Raw genomic sequence first — 22,274 nt, 5'->3', positions numbered from 1 at the left:
ATTTCGTTGTCTCTGTACTTGTACTCTGCACAATGACAATAAAGTTGAATCTAATCTAATCTAATGTGACTTTCAGTTTCATCCAAATAGTTGAAGAACTTGAGCAAAACTGCAACTTCCTGTCTTGCGTCTGCGAAGTTAAGTATTGCATGTTCCTTAGTTGCAGAGTTGGTGGCATTGGAAATGTGCATTTGTTGTCAGCAGCTTGGTGGCGTCATGGTATGGAACATGCCCCATGAGCAGAATGTGGCTATTTGAAATGTTCATGCTAATGATGTTGTTGCACTTTTTTTTTTGCAGGTGTCTGCGAGTGATGTCTTTGCGTCCCAGTGGTGTAATGGTAAAGGACAGGTCCCGCAAGCCCAGCTGAGGCCATGAGGTAAGTTGAGCAGTTTCCAAGTGACCTTCCTTTGGAAGGTTTAGGTGGTGGCTAATTATTGGTAAAGATGCTTCTTAGAAGAAGAATGTTATATATATATATAATATTCTTCTTCTTAAGAAGCATTTTTACCAAGAATTAGCCACCACCTAAACCTTCCAAAGGATGGATGGGGAGAGAGATCTAAAACAAAATTGGGGGGGGGGTTATTCATTTAACAATTTAAAAACAGCTTTCTTCTCGATAACCGCTGCTGGACATTGTTCTGGAAGGGCGGGGGGGGACACTCCCTCACATCCCCCCCACTTCCCTTTTTTTTTTGTCCGAGCCTTGTCCGCAGCTTGCGGGGGGGACACTCCCTCACATCCCCCCCACTTCCCTTTTTTTTTTGTCCGAGCCTTGTCCGCAGCTTGCGGGGGGGACACTCCCTCACATGCCCCCCACTTCCCTTTTTTTTTTTCCGAGGCTTGTCCGCACCTTCAAGTCACCAACCGTGGTGACATACCGCTGGTCAGACCCTGCACCGATGTTCCGGTAAGCCACCGGAGGCAGCACGGCTCCTCTACCTTGCGATAGCAGCCACAGGGTCTTGCACATGTTCCAGAGCCATGACCGGGTCTCGAACCTCTAACCCCGTTATGATGGGGCAAGGTACTAACCGCACAGCCACGACTCCTTCACACTTTACATACTTCGTTTCTTTTATTTGACTTTTTTTTTTTTCTTTTTTTTTTTTTGAACCTGTCTGCTGATGTAAATGTCAAAATTACGAAGAGATGTGTGTTTGTTGTGAGCAGCCCAGTGGTGCAGTGGTAAAGCACTTGCTCTCTAAGTAGAAGGTTGCTGGTTCGAACCCAGCTGAGGCCATGAGAGCTGCACAGTGAGTGCAGCTGTGGGAGGAAAGCACAGAGAGGAAGATGAAAGGGAGTAGAGATTGTTAACTCTAAAAAAAACAACCTTCATGTGATAGGTAGTTTTATTTAAATTTCTCCTTAAATCCCTTTAAGTGCTGTAAAATTTTTCTCGTCTCCTCTTCATAACCGCTGCTGTACATTGTTCTGGAAGGGCGGGGGGGGTAACCCCTTAAATCCCCCCCCACTTTTGTCCGAGCCTTGTCCGCCGATGGTTTCTGACACAGCGCTGGTCCGAGCCTTGTCCGCACCTTCTGACCCTGCACCGATGTCCGGTGAGCACGGCTCCTCTACCTTGCGATAGCAGCCACAGGGTCTTGCATGTGTTCCAGAGCTGTGAGCAGGTCTTGAACCTGTAACCTCCTGATCTTGGAGGAGCGGTATTAACCGCTGAGCCACAGCGCCTTCACACTTTACACACTTCGTTTCTTATATTTGACTTGAAGGTTTGAGGAAACATATTCAAAAGCATGTTCTAAACCAAGCTTCAGAGCCATGACCGGGTCTTGAACCTCCAACCCCCTGATCTTGGAGGAGCGGTATTAACCGCTGACCCATGACTTCTTCACACTTGACACACTTCGTTTCTTATATTTGACTTGAAAGTTTGAGGAAACATATTCAAAAGCAAGTTCCAAAAATGTGGTCCAGAGCCACCACCAGGTCTTGAACCTCCAACCCCATTATGATGGGGCGAGGTACTAACCGCAGAGCCACAACTCCTTCACATTTTACAGACTTCGTTTTGAATGTTTGACTTGAAGGTTTGACAGAACCTATTCAAAAGCTCTTTTGCCACCACTGCTTCTAGGTTTGTCATGCTTCTTTTTATATATTTGACTTGAATGTTTGAGGAAACATATTCAAAGGGAAGTCCCAAACCACATTTGTGATTTCTTACAGGCGAGGCAAAGTTCTTTGCACAGAGCCACCACAACAATTCACTTGCATCACAGTTGACTCACACTCCAGAACAGGTTTGAATGCTCAACCTTCTTAGAAGTCAAAGATCTTGCTGAATAGCCACAGCTATTTCATGTTGCTGGTGCTTCTGTTTATGTAACACTGCTTTGTCTTTATTTCAATTCACATTTCTGGAAAATGTCAATAGTAGTGAAAAAATGTTTCTCGAGAGCATGTGTGGTGCACATCCATGGATGGCAGTACACAGAAATAGGAGTACAGAATTCTGACAAAGACCATGCATATGCCATGAGGCTAAACCAAGATGGCCACCATAGCCTTTACAAAATGGTCCCTGCATGCTCATGGTGCCATCTTGAAACCTTCATGGCTTTTGTATTTTTTTCTCTCCGATATTCAGAGTTCAATATCTTTGGTAAGACATCATTTTACTGGCCTGCACTTGCTGACACACATTAACCCTTGGACATATTCCAGAGCTTGTTTGACTCATGTTTGCTCACTATTTTAGCAGTATACTTTCTTGACATATTGTAAAGTTACTTCCAACTTTCAGGTCCGTTGGCATTTGTACCATAATTGCAGAGAAGAAAAGATCTGCACCAAGTGACAAGGACTTATGTCACAGGAAGAAGTATACAAGAAAGTATACTGCTAAAATAGTGAGCAAACATGAGTCAAACAAGCTCTGGAATATCTCAAAGGGTTAATGTGTCAGCAAAGTGCAGGCCAGTAAAATGATGTCTTACCAAGGATATTAAACTCTGAATATCGGAGAGAAAAAAATACAACAGCCATGAAGGTTTCAAGATGGCACCATGAGCATGCAGGGACCATTTTGTAAAGGCTAAGGTGGCCATCTTGGTTTAGCCTCATGGCATATGCATGGTCTTTGTCAGAATTCTGTACTCCTATTTCTGTGTACTGCCATCCATGGATGTAAAACCATTACAAAGGATTAAGCTTTTTTTAAGTCGTCTTCTTCTTCTTCTTTAAGCCTTGAGGATCCATTCTGAGGAGAGCAGAAGAGCACACTTCAGGAAAAAAGGAAAATCATGGCTAAAGTGAGTGATCTCCATATCAAATCATTTCTGGGTAAATGTCAGGTTACATACTTCACTTGTTTATAATTAAATTGCTCAAAAAGCAGCAAGAACTGTAGTTCGTTCCTAGGTTTTTTTAGCTGGCTATAATGTTGACCAATTTGTTGCCTACAGTTAATTTATGCAGCATTTCTGTTTGTAGTTGGATGCCTTTACATTTGTAGAGTTGCTTTGTAGCTGATTTTGTAAAATTGTCAGCAACTATTCGATAAGTTAGCGAACAGGTTATTTTTCTATCTTGCAAAATACAACAGTGCTATGCTAGCTCACACAACAAGAGAACTTTAGCTACATTTGCTTACCTTTGTATTCAGTCTTGCTGCATTTTACCCCAGTATTCCAAATGGCCAGTTTCATCATGTTTCAGCTGTTATCTGTACCTGCCAGGAACTGACAGTGTGCACTGCTAGTGCTGGCTAAAATGGGAAGAATGAAAAATGTTAACAAATGATATTAGTTTATTTGAATGAGTTTTACTACCTCGAGCATGCATCCTATTGGAGTATAACATGAGCCGGTGACTAACAACCTCTTAACCCATCAAAAACTGAGCGTTTGAGGGAGAGTAGCAAGGCTACATTTGTACGGAAGGTTTCAAAATGGCACCATGAGCATGCAAGGACCATTTTGTAAAGGCTAAGGCGGCCATCTTGGTTTAGCCTCATGGCATATGCATGGTCTTTGTCATAATTCTGCACTCCTATTTCTGTGTACTGCCATCCATGGATGTAAAACCATTACAAAGGATTAAGCCTTTTTTTAAGTCTTCTTCTTCTTCTTTAAGCCTCCAGGATCCATTCTGAGGAGAGCAGAAGAGCACACTTCAGGAAAAAGGGTACAGATTTGGGACAATTGTTTTACTTGCCTGCCAAAAAAGGAAAATCATGGCTAAAGTAAGTGATTTCCATATCAAATCATTTCTGGGTAAATGTCAGGTTACAAACTTCACTTGTTCATAATTAAATTGCTCAAAAAGCAGCAAGAACTGTAGTTCGTTCCTAGGTTTTTTAGCTGGCTATAATGTTGACCAATTTGTTGCCTACAGTTAATTTATGCAGCATTTCTGTTTGCAGTTGGATGCCTTTACATTTGTAGAGTTGCTTTGTAGCTAATTTTGTAAAATTGTCAGAAACTGTTCGATAAGTTAACAAACAGGTCATTTTTCTATCTTGCAAAATACAACACTGTGCTATGCTAGCTCACACAAGAGAACTTTAGCTACATTTGCTTACCTTTGTATTCAGTCTTGCTTCATTTTACCCCAGTATTCTAAATGGCCAGTTTCATCATGTTTCATCTGTTATCTGTACCTGCCATGGGAAGAATGTAAAATGTTAACAAATGATATTAGTTTATTTGAATGAGTTTTACTACCTCGAGCATGCATCCTATTGGAGTATAACATGAGCCGGTGACTAACACAACCTCTTAACCCATCAAAAACTGAGCGTTTGAGGGAGAGTAGCAGGGCTACATTTGTACGGAAAGACTACTGGAAAATAACAATGTGAATCTAATTTGATCTGGTGAAGCCAAAACTCAAAGAAAACATTGGAAATCACAATTTGCAGACCTAAAAACACTTACTGGGTGCACAGAAAAACAGCCATTGCTAGAGCTAAAATGCTTGCAGCAAGGAGTCCATCAGCAAAGGATTTGTTGGAGGTGTTTCCCAGTCCTTTTATACATGTGTCCCAGCCCTGCCCCTAAAGCCCATTGGCTGATAATATTGGATGAATTGATTGGGTTAGAGGCATGTCAATCAAACTATAGTTGCAGTGCCACTGTGCCGGATGGAAATCCTGGCATTTTTCTACTTTTTAGGGGAGTTATCGAGAAGATCCTCTCAAAAAAGGAAAAACACTTAACAAAATTTAGAAAGAATTCCTTCCTAAATTCTGAGCCAAGCCAACCACCGTACGATGGTGTTGACACCTGGCTGCACGGCTCATCTTCCCTGCGATAGCAGCCTCAGGGTCCCCCACATGTTCCAGAGCCATGACTCTGTCTCGAACCTTAAACCCCATTAAGATGGGGCAAGGTACTAACCACACAGCCACGACTCCTTCACACTTGACACACTTCATTTTGTATATTTGACTTGGATGGTTTGAGGAAACACACACACACACACAGAGTTTATGAAATCCATGGTGCAACAGCTATGGATTCAGATAATCCAGATGTGTGTGTGATGGAGGTGGTTAAAAATCTAAAACAAGTGTTCAATTTTGAGAGTTCAGTTTCCCATAGACTCAATGTTAAAGCCACCAGCAACATCCCTCCGAACTTTCTAGAATTCTCTGGCAATTCTCTTAGTTCATCATATTTAAACTTCAGGCTACCATTGTTATAATGTCAACCAGCAGGCCATTACTGGATTCAAACCCATGGAGCAGGAGTAGGATTAGCACTTGGTAGGGGAGATCATCCATTTGAGCTGCCTGTGAGCTCAGTTGACACTTGTTTTTAATGACATCACATTTAAACATTTGAAAAAATGAAGGAGGATGAAAAGAAAGCTAAAGACAGAGGTATGTTGAATGACTGTGTTTATTGACGTTCATTATTATCATCAAACAAAGCTATAGCTAAATAAATATATATCATATAAAATCACAATATATCAGGAGAAACAATCACATCCTTCACCAAAGAGGTCTTCAGTGAACACCCTCAACTGCCAGAGCAGCACCAGAACAACCAACTGACATGTTTTTTGTAGATTGTTCCAGCAGTGACGCGCACCATAACTAAATTTACCCAGTTCAGTGGAGACCCGAGGAACCTCAAGAGTTAACCTACTCTGAGAACCAGTTTGGTAATGTATGTTCTTGAATTTCAATAATGGAGGTTAGGTAAGCTGGGAGTTTATGCAGTATTATTGTATCCTGTATGACACAGCAGCCAATGTTTTTGACCTTAAATTAATATACTGATCTATTTACACACATTTTCAGCCATTTGTGATTTTTAATGTGAGGCAGACAAAGTAAATCCTTACCTTCTCCTTTTCCAATGGTGTGACAAGGCTGAAATCAGTAAAACATTTTTTCCAATAAGTATATGAGTTTAACCAGATTATTTGCAGTAATATGAGATGTTGTAATCTGTATGAAGGCAAAAATACCATTTTTAAATTGAGGATGAGTTTTTCTTAGTTTTCTGCTTGAGAACCAGTTTGTGTAGTTTAGTTTCTGAATGACTGAAGGTTTCAATGCTGTGATGTCAGTTTCAACCGCCTATATTCTTGTTCATTCTATAGATAGGCCAGTTTAATTCTGTCTATTCCAAATAAACAGATTTTTCCATGGATGGATAGGTAGTAGCCTGATAAAATTGAATCAAACTAAAATTCTCATCATGTTAGTTTGTGGAGTCCAAGTGCTCAGAAAATCCTAAAAACAATATACAAAACATATTTAATGAAGACCACAAAATATGTCAATCCAAATAAATTTATCATCATTTCATTATAACAAGGATCACAGCGAACTATCAATCAGTCACACATTCATATTGCACTAGCTCAGATTGGCACATGACATCATAGTGTCTCCAGGTCGACCATAGACGCAGTTTTCCTTCTCTGTGATGTCAGCATGCTGAGCTGAAAGAAAATAAATGAATAATGAGGAAAGACATTTAGAAAAAATTTCTATGAACAATTAGGAAACATTCAAAGCCACAACATCCTCTCAACATCAAAGTGTTTATTCAAAATATGATGTTTATCCTCGATATGACCTTACAGAATACTGACATGGGAATGTATTGTGTAGGACACGTGATTCTCTGACATACAGAATAGGGACTGATGTTAGTACTCCAGGGGCTAGGTGACATTAAAAATAATAAGCCCCGACATTAAGTCAGGTAGCTGACATCATCACTGAGCGCCTCTCATTGAGCCATCTGAGGACCCTTACCTGCTGTGATGCCGTGGTTGCCCTCTGTTCTGCCTGCGTCAGGCGCCTCTGTAGACTCCTATAACTCTGCCGTCTGTCTCTCATACTGGACCCAAAAGAGAGCAAGACATTGATATTTACACCTCATGATATCTATATTTACACCTCATATCACAAACACCAGCTAAGGTCGGTTATAGCGGTCATCTCATAAGACCAACGCACTTTTTCTGTCAGTCATCAATGTGCCTGTGTGTGTGTGGGAGAGTGAGAGAGTGTGTGTGAGTGTGTGTGTAAAAATCACCTCCACAATGGTCTCATGGTCAGCCTCCAGCTGGATCTCCAGTTCCTGAGAGCGTTGCTTCTGTCGATTTAGTTCTCCCCTGAACCCAACAGACGATACCAGAGGAAGGAAGAAAAACAAGTTCAGAAATCAATAGAAAGCCTCAGGCTTCCCTTTTTCCCCCCCAGTCTCATCCACATCTCTACCCCCCCCCTTCCCATTTTTCCCCTGGTGCTCATTATTGTCTTTAATGCACCATTTAGGGAAAATCTAATCTCAAACAATTCAGATACAGTAAAATTCAGAGACAGTAGAAAAGGTGCTGCTTTGTGTTCTCACTTGTAGACACACTGAAGTAGGCGCATGCCCAAATGTCTGTCTGTTTTGGGATAAACTTGTAGCCTTGAACCTGCCTTGAATTAATCAAATCTCTTGGAGATGCCATCTTAAGTGGTCCTCAGACCTCACATGGGACCTTCTAGTAAAATAAAGGTTCAGCAAATATTGTACAAATATTTTTTTTTATATAAATAGTACTTGAGGCTGGTGAGTTTGTTCTCAAAGGCCTTGGTCAGGGTCTTGGCCTCGTCCTTCCAGCGCTGCGTGGTCTTCTGCTGGGCTGAGAGCAGATGGGTCAGGTCAGCGCTGGAGCTACGGCTGCTCTCCTCCAGCTCTCGGACCCTCGCGTCCAGACCCTGCTCCTTCTGACTGCACTCCTGCTCCATCTGGGAGACCTGGAGGAAAGGGGTCACGGTGTGGGTGGGTGAGTGTGTGTGAAGAGTATGAAAATAAAACACTGAAGAATAGATGACGGGTCAAACATAAGACACATTTATTCCCAATTATTACTTCTAACAGTTATGGACACGATCGAACAAACTCAACACAAGGGGTCTCATGACCAACTAACACAAGTTCACATTACGTTATATCTGACTCCAAAAGATAGTTCATGATTGATAATGCTTTGCTCATCCCTGTGTGACAGACAGTCGATCATATTGGACCCTAGATTCCATTAAGAATACCCAAAATGCTATTACCATACTTATAAGAAATTGTGAGGAGTGGTCACATGGTCAAATACCTGATGTGATGACTCGAGTGTACGTGTTGCTAACTATGCATGTGAACATTAGACATTAATGGTAAACTCTGTGATAACCTGGTCACGATTATGTTGTGCTGTTTTAACAGAAAATGAGAATAGAGTATCAACAAAATAACCAATTTAACAGTTTCAAAGCAACATATGACTAAGTTTTAACCATACGTTAACGTGCGTCAAGGACACGGGAGAATGGTGCCCGTGGCGGGCCTAACCCAAAACTCAAAGAACAGCTTGCTGTCCCTCTCCTCAAATATCATTCCCAACAAAGGACAAGGTGTGAGATACATTACAATCACAAAGGAATGGCGAGGGTGCAATTTTTTCAGACATTACAATTGCAAAGGAATTGACAAATGGTGAGCCAGGCTCATTCAACTGTAAATAGTTATACACGTTGAAATCAAGGCTGGTGCCACCAAAATCCGTCTACGTGTGTGTGTCAGTTACTCTGTCTGGCACATCCACACCCTGCTTCTTCAGGCTGGCCCTCCCTCCATCCTCCTTCCTTTTGCTTGAACCTAGTCTAACATGTTTGATTCATAAACCTGATGCCTTGGGATCGGACCATAACAACTCAGCTTGGAACTCAGCTTCCTCAACCCCCAGCTTAGACCATATTTTTGGATACTTTTTTTTAATATGAGAAAGGCAAACTAAATCCACTCACTCCTACTTGTTGGTCGTCTTGTTGACTCCCAATCCCTCCCACTCTGCCTCCATCCCTCTGTACATCCATCCTACCTGTTGTAAAACGCATCTCTGGGCTAACAGGCTGGTCATGCACAGTTGTCCCATCTCCCTGTCCCTCTCGCTATCGCTATCGCTCCCTTCTCCCCCCTCCTCCCTCCATACCTGTTGCTTTGCACGTCTCTGCGTTAGCAGGCTGGTCTTGCACAGTTGTCCCATCTCCCTGTCCCTCTATCTATCCCTCCCTTCTCCTCTCCCCCCTGTCCCCCCCTCCCTCCCTCCATACCCGTTGCTTGGCACGTCTCTGCGTCAGCAGGCTGGTCTTTCGCAGCTCGTCCATCTCCCTGCGCAGCTGCATGTTCTCAGCCTGCAGCTGCAGCCTCTGGTCACTGACCCCGCTGCAGTCCTCCCGCGCCCCCTGCAGCCTCCGCACCTCCTCCTGACACCGGGACAGCTCCTCGCCGTAACTGGGGTTAGGGTGACGGGGGAGAAGGTTATTGTCACATTATTACACTGTGCTGATCTAGGACAGAGTAGGCCTGATAAAGTATTGCATTCGCTACAAAGCTTTCAGAAAACTGACCCCAGGACTGTCAAGTCATACAAGACAAACAAGCTCTGGAATATCTCAAAGGGTTAGTGTGTCAGCAAAGTGCAGGCCAGTACAATGATGTATTACTGAGTATATTAAGCTTTCAATATGGGAGAGAAAAAATACAGAAGTCATAAAGGTTTCGAGATGGCACCGTGAACATGCAGGGGCCATTTTGTCAAGGCTAAGGTGGCCATCTTGGTTTAGCATCATGGCATATGCATGGTCTTCATCATAATTCTGCACTCCTATTTCTGTGTACTGCAACCCATGGATGTAAAACCATAGGATTAAGCTTTTTTAAGCCTTGAGGAAACATGTTGAGGAGAGCAGAAGTGTACACTTCAGGAAAAAGGGTACAGATTTGGGACTCAATTGTTTTACTTGCATGCCCAAAAGGGAAAACCATGGCTAAAGTGACTGATTTCCATATCAAATCATTTCTGGGTAAATGTTAGGTTACATACTATATTTCTTCATAATTAAATTGCTCAAAGAGCAGCAAGATGTGGCATTTGTTCCTAGGTTCTTGGATGACTATGAAGTGTTCGCAGCCTACAGTGTTGTGAATTTATGCAGATTTTCTGTTTGCAGTTAGATGCTATTACATTTGTTGAGTTACTTTGTAGCTAGCTTTGTAAAATTGTCAGCAACTACTCAGATAAGTTAGCGAACAAGTCTAATGCTGACTAACATGGGTAAAGTAAAATGTCAAACCAAACACTGGAAATCACAATTTGCAGAACTAAAAGCACTTACGAGACACAGGAAAAACACCTCAAAAACTAAATGCACATGGTTTCAGCAAGGAGTGCATCGGTAAAGGGTTTGTTGGGGGTGTGTCCCAGTCCTTTTATACTGGCCCTGCCGATGAAGCCTATTGGCTGAAGGCAAGATTGGATGGATTGATTGGGTTAGAGGGATGTCAATCTAACTATAGGTGCAGTGCCACTGTGGTGGATGGAAATCCTGGCATTGATCAACTTCATGCACACTCCACACACAAACAGGTGCATGTGTATGCATTGGACCTCACACTGCTCAGACCATTGCCCTCCCAAGCCACATCAATGCAGCAATGCATCACAACTGTGTAAAACTCCACATACAACTACACTGTGTAAAAGGATATCTCAAAACATTTGAGTGGAACAGCATAGAAGTAGGGTCAGAGGCAGGTATTCAAGACCTGGTTATGGCTCTAGAGCCATGTTTAGTTTTGAATATGTTTGCTCAAACCTTCAAGTCAAGTATAAGAAACGAATTACAAAAAATGCAAAGAAGTCGTGGCTCAGCGGTTAATACTTTGCCCCAAGATCAGAGGATTGTAGGTTCAAGACCCGGTGATGGCTCTGGAGCTAGGTTTGGTTTTGAATATGTTTCCTCAAACCCTCAAGTTAAATATAAGAAACAAAGTATGGTGAGTGTGAAGGAGCTGTGGTTCTGTGGTTAGTACCTTGCCCCGTCATCAAAGGGTAATAGGTTCAAGACCCGGTGATGGCTCTGGAGCTTGGTTCGGTTTTGAATATGTTTGCTCAAACCTTCAAGTCAAGTATAAGACAATCTCACTTGTAAAGTCTACTCTACCCCTTTCATCTTCCTCTCACTGCGCTTTCTTCCCACGGCCTCAGCTGCGCCTTCCTCTCATGGCCTCAGCTGGGTTCGAACCAGCAACATTCTACTTACAGAACAAGTGCTTTACCACTGTGCCACCGGGCCGCTCACAACAAACACACATCTCTTCGTAATTTTGACATTTACATCAGCAGACAGGTTCAAAAAAAAAAAAAGAAAAAAAAGTGCAACAACATCATGGACATCTAAACCTGCTACCTTCTGCTCATGGGGCATGTTCCATACCATTCCGTCACCCAGCTGCTTACAACAAATGCACATTCCTCAAACCTTCCAGTCAAATAAAAGAAACGAAGTATGTAAAGTGTGAAGGAGTCGTGGCTGTGCGGTTAGTACCTTGCCCCATCATAACGGGGTTAGAGGTTCGAGACCCGGTCATGGCTCTGGAACATGTGCGAGACCCTGTGGCTGCTATCGCAAGGTAGAGAAGCCGTGCTGCCTAAGGTAGCTTACCGGAACATCAGTGCAAGGTCTGACCAGCGGTATGTCACCACGGTGGATGACTTGGAAGGTGCGGACAAGGCTTGGACAAAAAAAAAGGAAAGTGGGGGGGATGTGAGGGAATGTCCCCCCCGCAAGCTGCGGATAAGGCTCAGGCAAAAAAAAAAGGAAAGTGTGAGGGAGTGTCCCCCCCACAAGTTGCGGACAACGCTCAGACAAAAAAAAAAAAAAGGGAAATGGGGGGGATGTGAGGGAGTGTCCCCCCCGCAAGTTGCAGACAACGCTCAGACAAAAAAAAAAAAGGAAAGTGTGAGGGAGTGTCCCCCCCCACAAGTTGCGGACAACGCTCAGACTAAAAAAAAAAAAAAAAAGGGAAATGGGGGGGATGTGAGGGAGTGTCCCCCCCGCAAGTTGCAGACAACGCTCAGACAAAAAAAAAAAAGGAAAGTGTCCCCCCCTGCAAGTTGCGAACAACGCTCAGACAAAAAAAAAAAAAAAGGGAAGTGGGGGGGATGTGAGGGAGTGTCCCCCCCGCAAGCTGTGGACAAGGCTCGGGGAAAAGGAAAGTGGGGGGGATGTGAGGGAGCGTCCCCCCCCCGCCCTTCCAGAACAATGTCCAGCAGTGGTTATCGAGAAGAAAGCTGTTTTTTAAAATAAATTTTTTTATAGATATCTCTTTATCCACCTTCCTTCAGAAGGGTTAGGTGGTGGCTAATTCTTGGTAAAAATGCTTCTTAGAAGAAGAATTTTCTATATATTATATATATAAAATTCTTCTTCTAAGAAGCATCTTCACCAATAATTAGCCACCACCTAAACCTTCCAAAGGAAGGTCACTTGGAAACTGCTCAACTTACCTCATGGCCTCAGCTGGGCTTGCGGGACCTGTCCTTTACCATTACACCACAGGGACGCAAAGACATCACTCTGTCATTTTGACGTCAGCAGACACCTGCAAAAAAAAAAGAAGTGCAACAACATCAGTAGCATGAACATTTCAAATAGCTACATTCTGCTCATGGAGCATGTTCCATACCATTCCGTCACCAAGCTGCTTACAACAAATGCACATTTCCATTGCCTCCAACTCTGCCACTCAGGACCATGCAATACTTAACCTTGCAGAAGCAAGACAGGAAGTTAGGTCCCACCCGACCTAAAAGTTTCTGTAACTTTACAATATGTCAAGAAAGTATATTGTTAAAATAGTGGGCAAACACATTACCCCTTTGGAATATCTCAAAGGGGTAATGTGTGTCAGCAAAGTTCAGGCCAGTACATTGATGTATTACTGAGTATATTAAGCTTTGAATATGGGAGAGAAGTCGTAAAGGTTTAGAGACAGCACCTCGAACATGCAGGGGCCATTTTGTCAAGGCTAAGGTGGCCATCTTGGTTTAGCATCATGGCATAGGCATGGTCTTCATCATAATTCTGCACTCCTATTTCTGTGTACTGCAACCCATGGATGTAAAACCATGAGATTAAACTTATTTTTTAATCCTTGAGGAACCATGTTGAGGAGAGCAGAAGTGTACACTTCAGGACAAAGGGTACAGATTTGAGACTCAATTGTACTTGCATGCCCAAAAGGGAAAACCATGGCTAAAGTGACTGATTTCCATATCAAATCATTTCTGGGTAAATGTTAGGCTACATAATATATTTGTTCATAATTAAATTGCTCAAAAAGCAGCAAGTGGCAGCAATTGTTCCTTGGTTCTGGGATGAATGATGTTGACCAATTTGTTAGCAGCCTACAGTGTCTTGTGAATTTACGCAGCTTTTCTGTTTGCTGTTGGATGCTATTACATTTGTTGAGTTACTTTGTAGCTAGCTTTGTAAAATTGTCAGCAACTACTCAGATAAGTTAGTGAACAGGTCTTGTGCTGACTAACATGGGAGGAAAGTAAAATGTCAACAAATTATATAATTTGTTTATTTGATTGAGTTTTACTACCCAGAGCATGCACCCTATAACATGAGCAGATCATGCTAACCAACTCAACCTCTTAAATCACACCTATCAAAAATAGAGGATTTGAGCAAGGCTAGATTTGTACATAAAGAGTCCTGGAAAATGACAGAAACCTAATTTTCATGTTTGGGAGCATCAATTTGATCTGGTGAAGCCAAAACTCAAACCAAACACTGGAAATCACAATTTGCAAAACTAAAACTACTTACTAGATGCACAGGAAAAACACCTCAAAAACTAAATGCACATGCTTTCAGCAAGGACTCATGTTTGCTCACTATTTTAGCAGTATACTTTCTTGACATATTGTAAAGTTACTTCCAACTTTTAGGTCGGTTGGCATTTGTACCATAATTGCAGAGAAGAAAAGTTCTGCACCAAGTGACAAGGACTTATGTCACAGGTGTCAAACTCATTCCATGGAGGGCTGAGTGTCAGCAGGTTCTTGGTTTTTCCTTTCAATTAAGACCATACCATTCAGAAGCACTTCCCAGTCCAGAGTGCAGGAGGTCAGGTCTCCACCAATCTTCTCTCGGAACAACTGAGTCAAATCCTTGTGCTGAGCTTCATATACAACTCCAGCCAGCTGCAGGCCACACTACTCACAACCCTGGACAGAGCTGCTTCTGACAACCGTGTTCCCTTTAGGACCAGGGAGAGCTCTGTGACAGTCAGTGAAGTACAGCCTCTCCCTGTCCTGACCAGTTTCACTGCCAAAGAATGGCAAATTCTTCCATTATATAACTTTAAGTTAAGGCTTAACACTATGTATGAATTCAAATGATATGGGAACACATCCCTGTGGTGTTATTTCTGTATTCAGGGGTATAAATCTCACCAGTCTTGTTGAGGAGAGTAGCAGCAGGACAGGCCAGGCAATAATAGCAGCACTTGTCTTGTCCTATCTGCAGCTTCATTCTGGGGAGCATATTGATGGAGGCACCTTGATAGAAATCACTGATGTTAGGCAAAATGGTACAAATTAGGAACAATCTGTCATACACTAATGGTGAAGAGTACCTTTGAATATAGTTTGAACCATGAAACATTAAACAGCAAGAGCAAAACTTCGGCTCCAATCAATGAATTCTGCCATAGCTATATGTGTTTTCTTGTTAATATTCTTATGTGCTTATTCATGTAACCATACTCCATAATCATAATCTTGCATTTGCTCTCATGATCTCAAAATGTTATGCTACTGTGTAAACACAGCAATACTGGCCCCTTACGGTTCCCATGCTGCTTATGCTTGCCCGCTCAATCTGCGCAGAGTCCACTTTCAGGTCAGTGGGATCTTGAGTGTCAGACCCCACCACTTGGAGAGACCAGTCCGTCCCTCTCCAAACCCAGGTCACAATGTCATATCCTGTGGATGAGTCGTTTTCATCACAGCAATACACAGAGGTGGTCCCAACAGAGGTGGTCCCAACAGAGAAGCCCAGAGGCCCGTTACAAAGACGTAGTGTTACACACCCTGGCCCAGTCTAGGGGACGGGTGACCCTGGCCCAGGTCCAGGGGACGGGTGACCCTGGCCCAGGTCTAGCGGATGGGTGACCCCGGCCCAGTCTAGGGGACGGGTGACCCCGGCCCAGGTCTAGGGGATGGGTGACCCTGGCCCAGGTCCAGGGGACGGGTGACCCTGGCCCAGGTCTAGGGGACGGGTGACCCTGGCCCAGGTCTAGGGGACGGGTGACCCTGGCCCAGGTCTAGGGGACGGGTGACCCTGGCCCAGGTCTAGAGGTGGTCCCAACAGAGAAGCCCAGAGGCCCGTTACAAAGACGTAGTGTTACACACCCCGGCCCAGTCTAGGGGATGGGTGACCCTGGCCCAGGTCTAGGGGACGGGTGACCCTGGCCCAGTCTAGGGGATGGGTGACCCTGGCCCAGGTCTAGGGGACGGGTGACCCTGGCCCAGTCTAGGGGACGGGTGACCCTGGCCCAGGTCTAGGGGACGGGTGACCCTGGTCCAGTCTAGGGGATGGGTGACCCTGGCCCAGGTCTAGGGGACGGGTGACCCTGGCCCAGGTCTAGGGGACGGGTGACCCTGGCCCAGGTCTAGGGGACGGGTGACCCTGGCCCAGGTCTAGGGGACGGGTGACCCTGGCCCAGGTCTAGGGGACGGGTGACCCTGGCCCAGGTCTAGGGGACGGGTGACCCTGGCCCAGGTCTAGGGGACGGGTGACCCTGGCCCAGGTCTAGGGGACGGGTGACCCTGGCCCAGGTCTAGGGGACGGGTGACCCTGGCCCAGGTCTAGGGGATAGGAGGCACGTAAACATAGGACACACGCAGACAGTTACAAAGGAGTGAGAACAGTGGAAAACAATGACAAGGAGACAAGGGGAACAATGTAATGATGATTTATTGTACCAAGATTAAGGAGACAAGGGGGGGGGGGAATTGTGCCCAAAGAAAGAACCAAAGACAAGGTACCTAAACTAAGACTAACCTATACCTAAGAATGCCGCTAGACACAGTCTAAGATAACCAAAAACACAACAAATGGCACCTTGCCCCCAACTAACTAGTTTATATAGACAAGAGTAACCTACATGCATAAATGTATACCCATGGGCTGCTCTTACCTATACCATTTCTCTCCTGTAACTGGAATGAAAATACAATGGATGAATTATGAAGGAATGAGGTCTGAACAGAGAACTATCACACTGAATTTACAAACACACACTCAGAGCAGACAGACAGAAACAAAAAGATCTCGCGAGGGGAGGAAGTGCAGGGTTTAAATACGAGGGGGCTGTCCTCTGATTGGCTACGGAGGTGATGAGGAACGAGGTGCAGCTGAACCAAACTGATTGCTGGAATGCCTGAGAAGGATGGAGATAGGTGGAGGGGCGGAAACACAACAGAACACAACTTGGCATGTTGCCCTGCAAAATACTGTTTTGTATGTAATGTAATGATCATGGGATGTTTTGCTGTTGGTTTGAACCAAAGCAGAGCAAGGGTGAAAAGCTCTAAGATGACCTAGAGGCTGTCCAATCTGACCACAAGATGGCAGCAGAGGACAGACAATACAAACACATTAGATTCAGTCACAGCTAAATGGTGAAATCATCATTGTCATAAATCATCAGTGTTATTTGTTTTCAATTATTATCTTATTATCTTTTGAAATAAAGCAATTCAAAGCTCACCTGCTTCAATGCTGTTTTTTCCCATCTAGAAGTGCATTTCTTTTTGATTCGTTGGAGGCATTGGAAGGGAATACGTAAGGGGAGGAACCTCGCTCTTCTTCTCCGATGCCTTTCCTGTAGGACGCAAGTGGAGGACAGAGAAGACGCGAGGAGTTGTGTTCCTAACAAGTCAGAAAAGGCTTCAGAGACTGCATTCATTGGGAGCAAGTCATCTAATCCCATGCACCCCCTGAGACCCTTCACTCTGGGACATGCTTTTTCGGTTTAATTAACTCTTGTGACATGTTTTTGTTGAGTAAACAAGTAGTAAGATTCCTGTTATCAGCTGGGCTTGAACTTATAGACTCTTACACATAGTAGTGACTGACCCCACTGAGAGCTTGTTTAAAGTTGAGTACTTGTCCACCAGTACTAGTTAGGATGTGAAACGTCTAGGTAAGAACAACATATAAAGGAGTGAGAGTCAATAGCCCAGTTGGTTGGTGCTCAAAGCTGGCAATAACAAGGCTGGGTGTTCAATTCCTGAGGTGAAATGTGTCTCCCAAACTGCAGTTATGTAATTCTACACATTTTATGCAAAAACTGATTGAATGTTTTAGATCTTTTCATTTTTCATCATAAGATCCAATTCATCTGTATTACACTTTGGTTTTATCTTCTACAAGTAATGTACATTTGATTAAAATCCAAGTGCAATGACTGACAAAAATGATACCTCAACCATCTCAATGGTTCAGTGGGTTGGGGCACAGACGTAGTAACCAGAAGGCTGTGGGTTTAATCCTTGTCTGGTCAGTTTGTATTATCAGACGCCAACTACCCTCTCAGAACTACTGCCTAGAACATATATACGAAAATAACAAGGTGAACAGACTTCCCCTCCTTTAAAAGACAACAAAAAAGACCACACAATTCTTTACTAACATAGTATTTCAAGGACCCTTGATTTAATGTTTCCTTTATTGAGTATGCAGTGTCAGGTGACGAGTAGAAATTATTTTGAATTTTCAGGTTAACAGTACACAAATATAGGTTTCAATCTTCAACAAATGTCACCATCTTTGAATTCACACACATCTTGACTTTTGCCGTCTCTGAAAACTATGTACAAAATGTATCTGATATTTACAGAGTACTGCATGAAGGTATATTTTACAGTACGCACACACGCATGCACACACACACACGCACACACACTGCATTCACCCACTACAAATCATGATCAAACACACAAATATACAATCCTGATATGTTAACTTAGTATATCTAGAAGGCTGCCTGGCAGAAACAAGAAATACAGAGACAGGTATTAAACACAGAACCAACCACGATGGAACGTTCATCCATCATTTCTTAGCTCATAATGTTAACTGTGAACTAGATATTTCATGAAATCATTGTGGTAAAAAAGAAAGACACAGTGCAGTATTACGGCTAACATACAACAAGATGACACAATCGATCCATTGACAACAAATCTGGAAAACAGATTTGTGCACTTAAATCATTGGTTAAGAATGAGCTTGATCTAGGCCTCCAAGTATGCATTACTGAAATGTTACAGACCTGTTTCTGGTTCTGCTGGACTTGCACAATGGTATCAATGGCACATCTGAAGTATTTTTTAGGCAGAGAATATAGCCAGCTATCTCTCATTTTGCTTGAGAAAAAAGGAGAAAGTTTAAAAAATAAACCAAAAGCACACAACATTGTCTCACATCATCATCTCAAAGAATACGTTTGAGCAACATCACGCCATGCACACAGGGACCGCAACCTCTCCTAATGACATGTAGTAAATGTATCAAGCCTCGGAAGCAAGTCTGGATAATAAATGTAACAGAAATATGTGTTTAATGAGAAATTAAGGTAGTTACATAAACTTGTATCGACAACGCTAAAACACTGCTCTCAAGAGTCCTAGGGAAGGACGACAGAAAGGCGGCGATACCGTCATTTTACTCGATCACTACATTGAGATACATGTCGGGCTGTGTTGACCACTGTATACACACAGCTGAATTGTATGGCAGTGCCGCATAAACGTAGTAAAACGGCGATGTTTGTGCCACTGACATCAGACAGACTAACTAATTAATTGGCATCGTCGTTGGGTCGGACGTCTCGGGCTCTGATCGGAAATCGACACTAGCGTACCATTGACAATGCATGGCTGGTACATTCCTGCACTCTATGCTAGTATTGATGATGGGGCATAACCACGACGTAGAACACTCATGATGGTCTGGGGTCTGGCTCGGATCAGCACTGTAGCTTGCGGATGCTGCGCGAGATCCTCTTGAACTCCCGTTGCCCTCTCTGCCAGCGTTTGAGCGAGGTGATGACCAGGTGTCCGTCCAATTTCTGGCCCATCACCAGGTAGGCGGCGTTGATGTCGTTCATCTCATCGCAGACGCACTGCAGCCCGTCCTTCAGCCACAGGACCGTCTTCCTCAGGTCGCGCTCCGTCACACCGTTCAGCTTGTAGATGGTCTTGCTCTTGGTCTCCGGGACGATCTTGGTGTCGCCGTTTATGTAGGAGATTTCCTTGACTTTGATCTTCAGGGCTAGGGGGTGTAGAGAGAGAGAGAGAGAGAGAGAGAGAGAGAGAGAGAGAGAGAGTGTGTGTGTGTGTGTGTGTGAGACAGAGAGAGAGAAAGAGAGAGAGAGGGGAAAGTTTAGGTTACAATTGCGGAACTTGAATTGCGTGCGTCAATGTGTCACAAAATTGTCACCTGGGATATTCAGAAGGGACTTACCAAAGTCGTTCTTGCACAGGTTGTCAACTATTTCATTGTCGTTCTCTTCCTTTTCCTTGCAGGCTTCACACACCCTGGGCACTACAGGAGAAATGAAGAATACAAACTGTAGAGAGCACATCATATGATACAATAATGTTGCAGGTTACATATTCGATGGAAATACAAAGAATACAGATATCACATCAAGCACAATATCAATTAATACAGCTTTAGGGAGTAGAGGTATTAAGAGCAAGTGTAACTCACCAGACCTGTGTCAAATACATGTCATATACGTTCAAGTATTTGACAATGTATTCAACCCAGGTCTGAGTAGGTGTAGTCTGCTACTGTGTGTTGAGGTCATTCCTCCACACATTCCAGTGTCGAGGATGATCTCAGACACATGGAAAAGTCCTGCGGTTTACACATCCCCCCTATTAAGGCACCAACCGTGTAAAGAGAGAGAGATCCACTCGACTCCCCACTAAATCCTTTCAGGCAAACCCAGGGATCAGGATAGTTCTAAGCTATTATATAGTACATGTCCTGCACAACAGTACTATAAACTCAGACTATGTTTAAATAAGTGCAGCAACTTACACAAAATATCCCAATAGCATTTGTATTCTGTGGCTGTCATTTTAAATGGTGTGTTTATGTATGTGCTGGCCTTGTGTTCATGTATTCTACATAAGTCAACATAGGCAATTTTTTTCAGAGCTGATATCAATAATTACCCTAACATGAAAAACCAGAGCCTAACATAGTATTTCTCAGATCAGGTTACAGGTGAACACGTTAAATTGTGACTTATTAAAACTATATTGCATTGCTCTAAGAACATCACGTTACCTTCTTTGGTGACTGGCACGAAGTTCTCGATGCCCGCGGGAGGTATGCACAGGTCGTTGTCGGGTGGGAAACGGTCGCAGTCCAACATATCGGGCCACGGGAACCCGAACGCGGACATCACCGGAGCGCACCCCTGTTTGACGCTCTCGCACAACGACCTGCACGGCTGTATGGGCTCATCCAAATCATCCAGACACACCGGGGCGAAAAGGGAGCAGAGAAACTTTCGGGTATCGGGGTGACACTGCTTCTGTACCAGCGGGATCCACGACGAAGCTTGTTGCAACACTTCGTTCATGGTCTCATGTCCCAGCAGGTTGGGGAGGCGCATCTCGGTGTACTCTATGTCGTTGCACAGGAGAAGATTGGCCGGGATAGCTTTGCAAGTGTTCTTTTTGTAGAATAACTCGGGTTGACCGAAATTGTACAATCCGTGGATAGCTTCCATGCACGCAGGTAACGCCATCATCGCCCATATTGCTGAGAGAATGTAGTGCTTCATTGTTGCAGAGATGTGTAAACTGTTTGAAATCGTAATTTATTACTTCTTCTGTGCTCTCATCCAGGTATTCTTCAGCATCAGTACACGAGGAGGGAACCACTCACAATGTTCCGAGTTGAGTAGAAACGAGAGGTTTTCTTCTTGTAGGTTTGTTTGGGAGGAGTCACAGCGCTGGAAGACCTCTCATCTATTGGTCATCTACTCTCATCTACTCTAAACTTGCTTTCACTCCTTGGTTTCAGGTAAACTTTCGAGTGGTAGACAAATACAACTAGACATCGGATTAGCAATTATTTTGAGTCCGATTGAGTGCAATTAATGGCCATTACTGTACATTCTATGTTGTACACTGGTATTTAACAATTTCACTTTTTAATTGTAAATGAGACTATGATGGGACATATGCAAATTTTGTGTTTCTCGACGTTTATGCAAATTTAGTGTTTCTCGACGTTTACCCGTTTGTAAATGAAGATAGGGTACGTGCGACAAAACTACCTTCTCTTCACAAATTTAGTGCTGCTAATGACTAGTGTAGGCCTATACAACACTACATTTTGGTTTTCCATTATCCTGTGCTTTCGTGGAGTCAAATGCCCAAAACAATAGTAATACATCCACTAATGTGAACTCCTAACAACCTGATTTATAGGGGGCGGGTAAGCAGTTAAGAGGTCCATAAGTAAAGTGCCTCTGGACTCCATTCATCCATGCATTAATTCATCATCATTAGCCGGCTAAAACCCTCTGGCCCATACCTCAGGTTTATACACCACATGGTGAAATATGCCCCGGTTGGTCGAACCAGAGCTCTGTGCTCAGTACCCAGGGGTGAAACTCAATCTCCCCCAGCGATTGCAGCCCTGGCCTGGCTCTCATCCCTCTCAGCACCCCCTGGGTCTGGGTCTCTGGAGCCCCTATGGTTCATCTCAGCCTTGACACGCTGCCCTATTTTCTCCCTCAGAAAAAATAGAAGAAAAAAAAAAAGAGGATGGTGAAAGCTCCATCTTAAATGTTGACATTGTTCATGCCTGCAGGATTCGCTTTGACGTGCAGCCGATGGCC

At 43.7% G+C, this 22,274-nt stretch overlaps 1 protein-coding gene and 1 long non-coding RNA gene across 2 annotated transcripts; one reads left to right on the top strand and one right to left on the bottom strand.

Annotated features, from left to right (window-relative positions):
• The first annotated feature begins 3,209 nt into the window (after window positions 1-3,209).
• Window positions 3,210-17,809, top strand: LOC310820909. Its single transcript, XR_014554846.1, has 3 exons — window positions 3,210-3,278; window positions 4,102-4,210; window positions 17,141-17,809. It is a non-coding gene; the product is annotated as an uncharacterized lncRNA (long non-coding RNA).
• Window positions 17,810-19,373: 1,564 nt separating this feature from the next.
• sfrp2 (secreted frizzled-related protein 2) lies at window positions 19,374-21,209 on the bottom strand (the record flags this gene model as incomplete). The annotated part of the gene is made up of 3 exons (XM_083692889.1): window positions 19,374-19,678; window positions 19,871-19,951; window positions 20,708-21,209. The coding sequence occupies 3 exons, from the start codon at window positions 21,207-21,209 to the stop codon at window positions 19,374-19,376; spliced, it is 888 nt and encodes a 295-aa protein (XP_083549015.1).
• Window positions 21,210-22,274: the final 1,065 nt, after the last annotated feature.

Source organism: Argentina silus, assembly GCF_951799395.1.
Source record: "Argentina silus genome assembly, chromosome: 21".
NCBI lineage: Eukaryota > Metazoa > Chordata > Actinopteri > Argentiniformes > Argentinidae > Argentina > Argentina silus.
Note: the sequence above shows the minus strand (reverse complement) of the source record. Positions and strands in the feature narration are given on the sequence as shown.